Source organism: Silurus aristotelis, assembly GCF_946808225.1.
Source record: "Silurus aristotelis genome assembly, chromosome: 21".
NCBI classification, from domain to species: Eukaryota; Metazoa; Chordata; class Actinopteri; order Siluriformes; family Siluridae; genus Silurus; species Silurus aristotelis.
The window spans coordinates 3951814-3963932 of record NC_139594.1 but is presented as its reverse complement, the minus strand read 5'-3'; the positions used below and the strand labels follow the sequence as shown (position 1 = coordinate 3963932).

Below are 12119 nucleotides of genomic sequence, written 5' to 3'. Positions count from 1 at the left end.
TTCAAACATCCAGTCGTGATGTTTTTAATTTGTGAACAAATCATTGAATTTCATTCAAGTGTATGAAAGCGCTTACCTCGCTTTATTGCACATGAGGAAAATGTATGATGCTTCGATCTGCTTTTATTTACTTTCCGGCTCTTCGAAACGTCGTGGCAATGGTTAAAAAAAAGTGTCATTGTTTTTCGAAAGCATACGTTTTCACAGTCTACACTGTGACGCAAGAAACTGCGTTTTTTAAACGTATTCACTTTGAAGATGTTTTCAAAAAGCTACGTTTTTGTCGACTGAAAACGCCGTCTCGGAAACAGATATGCGTTTTCAGTCGAAAATGTATTAATGTGGACATGGACTGAATCGCTGTAAACCACATGACTGCTTTAGAAGCTGTGAGGGAGAACACCATTGGTTGGTTCTAACCACTGAAAGATGACAAGACCTGGTGTTAAGTCTGGACAAAAATTGCAAACCGATTCTGCAACTGGTTTGTGATAGAACCATCATTTGTAAATCATTCAGGTAGGATGTACGTCTCATTGTTTCGCTGAGAGGAAGAGAGGGTGCAGCCATGCTGAGAAGAGAATGTAGCACTTTGGAGATCTGGTAATTTGGTAATATGTAATGATTGATTACGAGCTCACACGTGTCGACTGACGAATTTGAATTGATGCCAATGAACAAAATATAGAGAAACTTTATAGCCCTTGCAGTTGTCATTTGAGGTGGAAATAGTAAATGATGGACATTTTTCAAGTCTCTGTATGTTTTGGCGAAACATCACAAACTGGAAATTGTGTATTCGTGACTAAAACGACCAACTTGCGTAAATGAAAATAGATCTGATTAGTTTCTTTACTTGTCCATTAAAAGTTCAATATGGAATCGCACTATAAAGACTTCCACTTCAACACTAATATTTCTGATGTACTGTATGTAAGTTCTTTCACCCCACTGAGAAGAAGTTTTTTGGGTAAAAATGCTGGAGATAATAAGTTTGGTTTATCTCCAAACTGTGCCTCTTGCACATTTATCCTCTGACCTCGCAAGTAAACAACAAGAAACATAAAAATTACAAATATGATGTTCATTTTTGCTGGAGGTTAACATGCAATTGGTCTATGTTAAGTATCCTTGAGATATCCAGTGAACCGTTAAGGAACCCTTGAACAACCTTTTTTTTCTCGTCAAATATCGTTTTTGTAGGAATTTATTTTATTGACAGACATATGACAAATGGCACATTTTCTCTTAGTCATTACACACAATACAAGATAATCATTGTTTCCAAATGAGTGTTGTTTTATTTAATTTTAGAAAGATATCATGTTTAAATGGATTGCATTGGTTATTCCTTCAATATGCATTATATGGACAAAAGTATTGGGACACGACTTTTCCAGCCATATGTGGTTCTTCTCCAAACTTTTACCACAAAATTAAGTCAAGTCAAGTTTATTTCTATAGTGCTTTTCACAACAGACATTGTCTCAAAGCAGCTTTACAGAAATCAACAGTCAAGGAGAACAATGTGCATTTATCCCTGATGAGCAAGGAAAAACTCCCTTAGATGTAATGAGGAAGAAACCTTGAGAGGAACCAGACTCAAAAGGGGAACCCATCCTCATTTGGGTGACATCAAGAGTTTGATCATAAAATTTGATCCGCACAATTGTATAGGACATCTTTAGATGCAGTATCATGACATTTTCCCTTCACTTTAACTAGAAGACCCAAACCTGTTTCAGCATAACAACGCCAGAACCAGTGCCATGAAGATATGCTTTACATGGGTTGGGTTGGAAGATCTCCTACTATAGAGCTAGTGAACCCTGTTGACACCTTTGGGATGAATGTGAACGCTGACTGCACCCCAGGCCTCACCTCACCTACATCAGCACCTGACTTTACTAACAGTGGATCAGAAGAGTGGAGGTTATTATAACAGCAAATGGGGACTAAATGTGGAATTTGTTGTTCCAAAAGGAGATAGGAATCTTATGGTCAGGTGTCCCAATACTTTTGTCAATATAGAGTAATTAGTTTTGCTCATGGTCCCGACAGGGGTGCCAATAGTTTTTTTAAGTCGATTGTAGTTCAAGACAGACGATTCAATAAATCAGCACTAAATATCAGCTAATCTTTGGGTTCCAGACCATGTTCACTTTCCTCATGAAGGCATGCATGATGCTTGTAAGATTTGGAAATGAACCAGGCTGTAAGCTGGCACACAGGAACACGATCGGGGCGAATCGCCGTTTTTAATGCCACATTAGCGATTTTAAGAGCCACTTCTGGGCCTTGTGGACTTGTGCGAGCGCAGCAAAGTCAGTGCAAATGGATTTCCTGTCGCTCCGAACTCCCACATGAGTTGCTCTGGGTTAAAATGACCCTGCTGGGCCAAAGCAGACTGCACACTCTCCGCAGCACGGCGCGTCTCAGGAGGATGTACACCCATGGGTCCAGGATCTGGTTCCAGGAGGCCATCCTCAAACCCAGCAGCAGCAGTTGCTCATATCGTGGGTCTGAGTGGGTTTCACCTCTGTAGAACTGTCTCACTGACATGGAGATGTAAATCTGAGCAAGGGAACAAGAGAAAAAGCCCAATAACATGAACACGTTTTGATTTTTTTGAATTGGCATCTCATTACATTTTTCACATATATTGTGATTATTAGACATCTTATGTTTTAAGTTTTTTTTCAATGAGATATATTAAAGGAGCAATTTGTAATTTTTAACCGCATGTTTCATACACATAGATCATATAGAGAAATATTAAATAACACATTAAATGCATCTCTCTCTCTCTCTCTCTCTCTCTCTCTCTCTCTCTCTCTCTCTTTTAAAGGGTCTTTTTTTATGTATTTCTATTAGATGCATTACTATAGCAGTGTGCGGTTTTTTAAATTTATTTATATTTTTTATTATATGCATTAAATCTTTCTCGCACTCTCTCTTTCCTATAGTTTGCAAGTTTTTACTGTGTTTGTAGATGCATTAAATATTAATTTTTTTTCTATAAACAAATTCTATCTAATATTTTATATTTGTTCTATTTTTCTATAATTGTTTTATATGATGCATGAAAGGGGCAGTCTGTAATTTCTTTCTTTTTTTTTTTTTTTAACAGCTTTGGTGGTTTTTTGTTTTTTTACAATGTAAATTTGCCTGATTGATGATCACAAAACTGTGTAATAGTATACTATATTTTGGGATATTTGCCCCATTTCTTGTCATGCCCATATATGTTTTTTTAATAATGTAATTTTTATCTTGAACATTGAAAATATCTCTGTTTCTATTTTGAAAATATGCAACCCATGGGAACTTAGAGGCAGCAGGGGAAACTTTACAAATTTCATACTGCTTCATTAATTGTATATTTATTTGATACACTTACGAGAAAGGGACTCCAGCAGACAGAGGACACAATGGTTATGACCACGAGCTGCACCATCATCTCCACATCCAGTGAATGCACAGGTGATCTAGACGATCTGCGTCTCCTGGAGGCGGTCAGCTTTGCGCTTTGGTTGTTAAACCTGGCTTGCAGCAACGTCAGCCCACTCACAGCATTGCACAGTACAGAGACTGTTAAAGCTGACAGGCCTACGCTTGAGAAGGCCAAGGCCAGGCCGGCATCAGCACTCGAGAGAGCACCATGAACAGGAAGGAAGCACCAGGTACCAGGGAATTGAGGTTCATACGTTCCAATGTTGAGCAAAGGCAGTGCTGCTAGAGTAAAGGCCATGGTGATGAGCAGGAGGACACTGAGGCGGACGTGAGCCGTTGTAGCCATGGCAGAGTGCTGGAGCGGTTGTGTGATGCCCATGCAGCGTTCCACAGCCATGGCGCTTCCCAAGAGGAGAGGAGTCAAGCCGAAAAAAACCATGCAGGCACCGAAGAGTTTACAGAAAGCCTGTGGGGGTTCACTCAGCTCCCTGCTTGCAGCTCGTTGCCTCCTGACTCTTCCAAGGTGCAGGTGCAGGGCGAAAGCGCCGGTGACCAAATGACCAGCCAGGTCACTCAGAAGGAGCGCGGCGGCAAGCAGTAGAAACGGCGTCTTAGCTCGGTGGTGAAAGCGGGCGTACGACGACAACACGATGGCCAGGCCGATTAAATTAGACAGGATCCCGAAGCTCATGGTGAAGTAAGACAAGCCAAAGTTTGGTGGGTTGTGAGTAGACGGAGACGTCGAGTTACGATCCTGTTGACCGATGAACGACAGGTTAAAGTCTTGACACGCCGTAGGAATTGTGGAACTAAAGACAAAATCCATTCTGAGTCAATTGAGAATGGAGCTTTGGAGGCCAGGATGTTAATGCACCACCTGAAAACAAAAGACTGTATGTTTGTTTTTTTAGAACGGGTCATTGTGTGCATCACTGCATTACCTCTTACCATCACACTTTATCTCTTCAGCATAATTATGCTCGTCTTCCTTGCAAACGAGTGCAATCATGTTGAAACTAAAAGCTAATTCCCAACCTGTTGCTTGATGAATAGAGCTATTATATCTGTATGCACAACTATTACCTTCTTGTCATACCGCACCCTGCATACAGTAATCTCTTTTAGCCAATAGCCGTGTTCTTCAATTACACATTTTCCACATAGCTAGGCACAGCTTGTCTTTTTTTTTTTTTTGTCTTTAAAAAAAAAAAAACCTTTCTCTGTTCTAGGTGTCAAGCTGCTCCAGGTAATGTCGTAATGTTCTCCGCTCAGCTTGTCACTCTTCACTGATGAGCCATTTGCATTAGATTTTGCCTTCAAAAAGATTCATGGTGGCAATCCCACGCTATTCTGACCGAATAAAACGCCTGACTCTGTCTTTATCTTCGACTCTGTCTTTATCTTCAAAGAGCCGTTTAAATTAAAGTCGTACGGGGCACAGTAGGGTGAGGCGTAAAAAAAATCAGAGAGGAAGAAGAGGATTTTTATAAAATTGAAATGCTGATTACTAATATTTCTAATATACTAATATTTTTTTTTTGGCTCTTGTTCAACAGTCCACTCTGAATTGTCCTTTAATTTCCAGTGAACTAAATGAATTTAGACAACTCATTTGTTTTCTCTCTGTCCTGCAGCCCCTTCGTCTTCCTTTTAATCTGTACTATTCTCTCTCTCGATTTGCCATTTAACGGTGATGGAAAAATTGTAAGGGAAGTGAAGGAACAATCATCTGCCAATAGAATATGACCAATTTAAGCAAAAAGATTTAAATATGACTAAAGGGTAGGATTTATGGTCTTCTATGACTTTCTGAAATATTTGATAATGTTTCTTTATGTGAGATCTCATCAGTTATTTACTTCACTTTCCTTTTATTTCACTTTAAGTGCAGTGATTTTGCAGAAACTTGAGTTTTTACACATATACTGTATGATCATACATCTACCCATGTAAATATACTAATATATATGTAATATACTTAAAGCCGGTACTGATGTATCCCAGCAATTTTGTGCAATGAGTTAGGGTCAAAGCAAAGGGTCAGCACACCTGGAGCACAAAGGGGTTAAGAGCCTTGATCAAGGGCCCAAGAGTGGCAGCTTGGTGATACTGAACCCTCTTGAACCCTCAACCTTCCGATCAGTAACCCAGAGCCTGAACCACTGAGCTACTACTTCACCAGGTGAGGAGGCCTGGTGTGCAGCCAGTGTTCCAATTCATCCCAAAGGTAAGGATAGGATTGAGCTCAGAGTTGTATAGCGGAAGATCTTTCACTCCAATCCATGTAAAGTATATCTTCTTGTCATGCGGGAACAGGTTTGGGTCTCCTACACTAAAGAAGGGAAGGGAAAATTGAATGATTCCATGTCCAGAGACATACTATATAATTGTGTGTCTCCAAGGTAATAGTTTTGTAAGAACCACATATGGCTGGATATGTCATGTGTCCCAATATGTTTGTCCATATAGTGTGCATGTATGTATTTTATATAAAACAGTCCTGACCTATCGAGCATTAACATCATGAACTTCTTCAGTGGTCAGATCTACAGGAGCTCGTCTGTTGGATCGGACCACACGGACCAGCCTTCGCTCCCCACGTGCATCAATGAGCCTCGGCCGCCCATGACCCTGTCGCCGGGTCACCACTGTTTCTTTTTTGGAGCACTTTTGATAGATACTGACCACAAGCTGCAGTTTTGGAGATGCTCTGACCCAGTCGTCTAGACGTCACTATTTGGCCCTCGTCAAACTCGCTCAAATCCTTACACTCGCCCATTTTTCCTCCTTCTAACATCAAATTTGAGGAAAAAAATTTTACTTGCTGCCTAAAATACCCGCTTACAGGTGCCATGATGAAGAGATGATCAGTGTTATTCACTTTTCCTGTCATAATGTTAATTTTTTTTACTCTTGCTGCGATTTCACTGGAAATTTTTTACTTTTATCTAATACATAAATTGCATGTACGGAGAAACGGGAAACTAATTTTGAAGACTGTCACATCAGAAAAATGCACCTGTATCAAAAGCACCGATGTGGAAACTCTTCCAAAAGCCAATTAAAATATGATAAATGAGTAGGAAGCCTAAGGCATAAAATTGGTCAGCCTCTACTTTGAGAAAATCTATGAGTAAATAAATGCAGAACAGACTTCAACTGGAAGTAAATGTAATGAAAAAGAAAGTATCAATTAATCATTTTTTCATCATGCTTTACAGTCCCAGTGTCGGTATTACTAAGAGCTCAGGTAAAGTAGGACATAGTTTTTGAATATCAGCTATCAGAAAGTGCTTTGACACTGTCAGACGAACGGAGATATCCCATCAGAGCGATTTTCAGGGGGCTTTCACACTTTTATACACACTGAGATGAGTTATTTTTTTCTCCTAAAATGACAGCATCAGTCTACTTCCCAGCCTCTCCTATTTCTGAACACTGTCCGAAATGACACAATGCCTGAAAATGAAAGCTCTTCTCCAGGTGAATGCATAATCAGCTTCTGCTTTTTAAACTTGACATACTGTGATATGTGAGAGACTTTTCACCCCTTCCCTCACTCTATGGCCTTGTTGTTGCTTTCTTCTTCATTGTTTTCTCAGACTTTTTTTTTCTTTCTCAGTAGCATATTGAAGAAATCTTCCAGTGTAGAACAGGAAACTGGAGAATTTTTTTCCTCAGGGATGTACTCTGTAGCTGCAGGATGTTTATGTATATGCAGTAAATAACTTCTCAGTTTCTCCTGAGGAAAACACTTCCGTGTAATTGCCATTGAACTTCACACTCAAATTCTAAAATGCTGATCCTGATAATTTTTACAAAATAGAAAACAAAACCGATCAGCATGCAGAGATTTACCCGTGTGGCTTCATCTGATGTATGCTGGGGATCGGGTGGAAGCCCCTCCTTGTTCAGTTAAAATGAACTTGATGTGATAATGAAACCCGGAGAGCAACATGCATTCAAGTGAAGACACATCAGCGAGAGATCATAGGCGCATCGATATACTGGACGTGTTCCTGTTGTTATTATAATTATGAGGAAAACAAATCATTAGAAGTTTCTGCATAGTTTTTTTTGTACTTCAAAGCATCATTCATGAAGAAATGATAGAAAAAAAAAAAGAATCCTAGTTCCTCACTCACCCAGGTGCTGAGGTCAGTTCCTCAAAATCACTCCATCCTGTTTTGCAGCACTGTGGTAATGCTTTAGGCTACAGATTCTCTCTCTCTCCCTCTGAGTCTCTATCTCTCTCGCTCTCTCCCTGTGCACTTTCTACTCGCTGATTTGTCCATTTCTTTGATTTTACCCAGTTACCTTCTCCCTCTCTCTCTCTCTCTCTCTCTCTCTCTCTCTCTCTCTCTCTCTCTCTCTCTCTCTCTCTCTCTCTCTCTCTCTCTGTCTGTCTGTCTGTCTGTCTGTCTGACTCCCTCTCATTTTCTCTCCAAGCCCACCTCCTTTGTCATTTCTATGCACCATCCGCATTCCCTCTTTGTCCCTCTCTTTTTTCTCCCTTCTTTATCTATGTCCGTTTTCCAATTCTAAAAAAAATTCTCCCATTCTCCGCTTGTCTTTACCTAAACCACAGTCTTTCAGGCTGCTTGCTTCTCATCTAATGGAAAATCCTAAATACACTGTGACAAAAGTAGCCCTGCATTATTCAAACTATACAGTACCGATTGATCCCTGCACTGCTGATGTTTATTAAGAGGCAAGATTGCTGGCTTACATCTAAGAAAACATTGCTCATTTGGAATGGTTTAAAAACCATGAGCTTTTAAGTAACTGTGTCGCAGTGTGGTGGTATAAATAAAAAAAAAAACTAAAGAAAAACACAAAATTCAATCAGCTGCTTGAAGAGGGATTTTCATTACCATGACAAAGCCATTCATTTTCTCTCCCTAATCATAACGATACAAGAATGAGACAAAAGAGATAACAGCAAACCATGAGAAGTTCCTGATTAATCTTCTTTAAAGTCTTTTGAGTTCCTGAGTGGTCAAAATGTAAATTTGTATTAGTGCGCTTGTTGCAATCAAGTGTACTAATAAGAAATTAAGAAGCATCCATGCACATCTTTAGCTCTAAATGAGCCTTGAAGGTAGCGACAGAAACACCAATGGATTAGAAAGAGAGACTCGAGTCTCAGATCCGTGATTTGAATCTCACCACAGTTACCAATTTTTCCGAATCGTGTCTCTTATTCTTATGCGCTGACCTCTGACTCAAATAACTCGGAATACTGTTCTTTCTATTCCAATAATCCTCAGTCGATATGCACTCTTGCACGCACCCTAACAAGTGCACAAACCTTTGTGCTGTTTGCTATGCATGTCATTTCTTTTAGATGCAAAAAGCAATAAAATAGAAAGGAGAAAAATAGGAAGGAGTCCATCTAAAATCTGAGAGAAACATCACAGCGAATTCCATCTTTCAATTGCAGTAACACTACAAGCAATTTCTTTTGTAGTTTATACAAGATGCAGTGCTTGGAATATTCAACACGATTTAGTTTTCAGTGTGCAGGTTTGTTAATATGCAACTATTTTTACTAATATTTGACTCAAATAGATTTAATCTGGATCTCTTTAACCAGTCAGTTCAGATCAATTCAGTGGTTTTATTTGGTCCATTCATTATAGTTCTATCATTGTTGATACTTGAGTGCAAAACCTAATCATGGCAATTATAATCCTAAACCATTGTAGCAGACTGTTTATATTAATTACAGTCCAAATCTATCTACATGGTTCTTCAGTTTAACCCTCCACAGTGACCTCATGGATCTGTTCATGTGGAACCATCTTCAGCAGCAGTGAGAGGTCTCCAGAAACTTAAGTAAAGTAAATAAATTACGAATATAAAATTTTAATTCATAAGCTTATCCATATAAGTTTAACCGTTATGAGAGAGCCAGAGGTGACGGCGGTGAGGAAATGCTCCCAAAACTACATGAGGAAGAATCTTTGAGATATTCATTCTTTATAGTTACATCATACTAAGTTATCAGCTGGATCTTTTGGATTTAAATCATGCTCCAGAGGAGCAACACTTTCAATCAGTCCTTCTGGAAATATATTAACGTTAATATTTTTCGTCATTAAACATGCAAAGGAACTAAAAACTAATACTAGTACTAAATGAACAATAGAGTATATATTGTAATAGCAGGAAATTTAATGCATAACACTTTTCACTACTGATTTGACCACAATATTCACAATCTGCTGATGTAACACAGTCCTGGTTTGGTTCTCCAGTTTCAACTCACAACAGTCTCAGTCTGAACATGTCCTTTCAGATTCCAGATGAAGTTTTCATGAAGTTTCTCCAATGAATTTAAATGTATGTGGGTTTTAACGAGCAAAGACAATATGGCTGATTGGTTACTGTTCCAGGGTCTTAGGTTTAATTCTTAAGTTTGTTTTTTGACTCTAAAATCACTAAACCATGAGAAGAATGAATGAATGATGAGTCAATGAAGAATATGATATGCTTGATTTTTGTACTTACTTTTTTACTTTCTTATTGGCTTTGGCAGCTAATAAATAACTGCTATAAGATGGATGTCAAAAGTAGCTTATAAGACAGATGTCAGACTTTATATGAAATAATTTAGAACTGAAGGACAGAAGGATATTGCAGATATGTATGTTTAACTTCAGCTTGGCACGAAGTCTGTGCTCTTAGAATGCACAAGAGGACATAATTGTTATTAACGCTGCCATGACTGCAGATGAATCACCGAGCGCCTATACATAATTGCCGTTAAAGGCCAACCTGGTGCCCCAATCCACTGTACTGTGAAATTAAATGTTTTGCTTACACCTAACCCAAAGCATCTGCAAATGATAGAATCCTTCGTGAAGTGACAGAGGTTGCATTTCTGGGACGCAAGAGCCATCATTGAGATTTTTGTATGCAGGGTAGTTCCTGCCCTCACACTGAAGGTGAAAACTGACTGGTGTTTGCTATAAAGTAAATGAAGTAAACATCTAACATCTGTTTCATTAAAGGAACTTGGAAAGTCCTACATGTGTGTTTGATGTCAGTATTTAATATTGAGAGCAAGAGCACCCAAGAAGCTGACTTTTCCTAAATTAATCTCACATTACCCAAACTGGATTGCATTTTCTGTTTGAGAGAAAGAAGCCATTTGTCACTCTAGAAGTTATGAGGAATCAGATGTCTGCATCATCATCAGATCTTTATGTCTGGAAGAGCACAGCACACAGCAAAACATTTTCAAACAACAGTCATGTTACTAAACTAGTTTATTTCACAAGTAACCAGTTTATGCCAAAGGTAAAGGTGCTTTTTAGGCTTATCACGTGTACTTTACAGCACAGTGAAAATCTTTTTTTGCATATCTCAGTGATGTTTGGAGCTGTTATAACAAAAGTGGCAGCTTGGTGATACCAGGGCTTGAACCCCCAACCTTCTGATCAGTAACTCAAAGCCGCAACCACAGAGCTCAAACTTCATAAGACATATATTAAAGTACAATGTGTGCAACAATTCTTAATAGTACAGTTGTCAAGGTTGGGGCTTGAAACAGGGTTGATTACAGGAGCTCCAGCAGTCTCCCGCAGTGAGGTGTGTAAACCCACAAGTGACTTATTTTTTTTAAGTACTAAAAAGTACAAAAACTGAAGCGCAAAAATATATAAGTCCACATACAAAAGTAAAAATTAAAGAAAACATTTGAAAGTCTTCCTCTGAGGAGGGGGGTTTACAAAATTCAGGAAGCCAAACTTGGGAAAACAGTCACCACAAAATCAACGAACAAGCAAGAAACCAGGAAAGTGGAACTTAAATATACACAGGACTAACGGGACTCAGGTGGAAACAATAAAAAACTAATTAGGCATTCGGGAACAAAATGGCGACATCTAGTGGTAAAAAAGGGAAATACTATTTAAAAAAAAAAAAAAAAAACAACCAAAAAAAACCTAGCTATAACCGGCCCAGATCCTGAAAACACTATCACAGTCACAGTATAAACAGCCTACTCAATTACTCGTTTCCATATTATATAATTTCTTAACTTCCATGCAAACAAACTTATATGGAATATTGTTTGGAAACAGTTGTTCCAAAGTGTGAGTGTCCCAGCAAAAACTGTCAAGACCATTCAATGTTTAGAGATGCAAAGAAAACTCCAAGAGATCCATTTACATTTACAGCATTCAGCAGACGTTCTTATTCGGCGGGTCCAGATTTATGGATTTGGAATCATGAAGTCCTACTTCCCATAGCTAGTAAAAAGATTTGCAAAACCGTATCTGAATTAGTTCTAGAACAATATCCTTCGGTGCCTTCATTTCCCTTCGCTTGTTTTTAGCCACAGGATTTGACAAACTAGTCAATGAGACAACAATGAACAAGCAAAGACAAATGAGGTCATCTGAAATTGGCATGCAACAGAACAATGCTCTTGAGCATGCATACATCAGATTTTATCAATTGACCTACGAATGTTTGTGGAAGAAAAAATCAAGGTGGCGAGAATGTAATTGTCAGTGGATAATTAAGTCTGTCCTGCACTCATCCCCAGACTCAAAATCTGTTTATACTCAACATCCTTTTAACGCAAATGATACTGTTTGTATTTATTCTTTTTCACCACAATACTGTTTTCCTTCACCTCTGCCTCCTGTTTTGCT

General features: G+C 38.8%; 1 protein-coding gene across 3 annotated transcripts; it reads right to left on the bottom strand.

Moving 5' to 3' along the window:
• Positions 1–1011: 1011 nt before the first annotated feature.
• Positions 1012–7861, bottom strand: ptger1c (prostaglandin E receptor 1c (subtype EP1)). Of its 3 annotated transcripts, XM_083524559.1 has the most exons (4): positions 7599–7861; positions 7312–7472; positions 3401–4330; positions 1012–2574 (listed from the first exon to the last, which is right to left on the bottom strand). In XM_083524559.1, exons 3-4 carry the CDS (start codon positions 4277–4279, stop codon positions 2326–2328), a joined length of 1128 nt encoding a protein of 375 aa, XP_083380685.1. In that variant the 5' UTR covers positions 4280–4330; positions 7312–7472; positions 7599–7861; the 3' UTR covers positions 1012–2325. The 3 variants fall into 3 exon arrangements, with proteins under 3 accessions (XP_083380685.1, XP_083380684.1, XP_083380686.1); XM_083524558.1 differs by lacking the exon at positions 7312–7472; XM_083524560.1 differs by lacking the exon at positions 7312–7472 and having other exon boundaries at positions 3401–4207.
• Positions 7862–12119: the final 4258 nt, after the last annotated feature.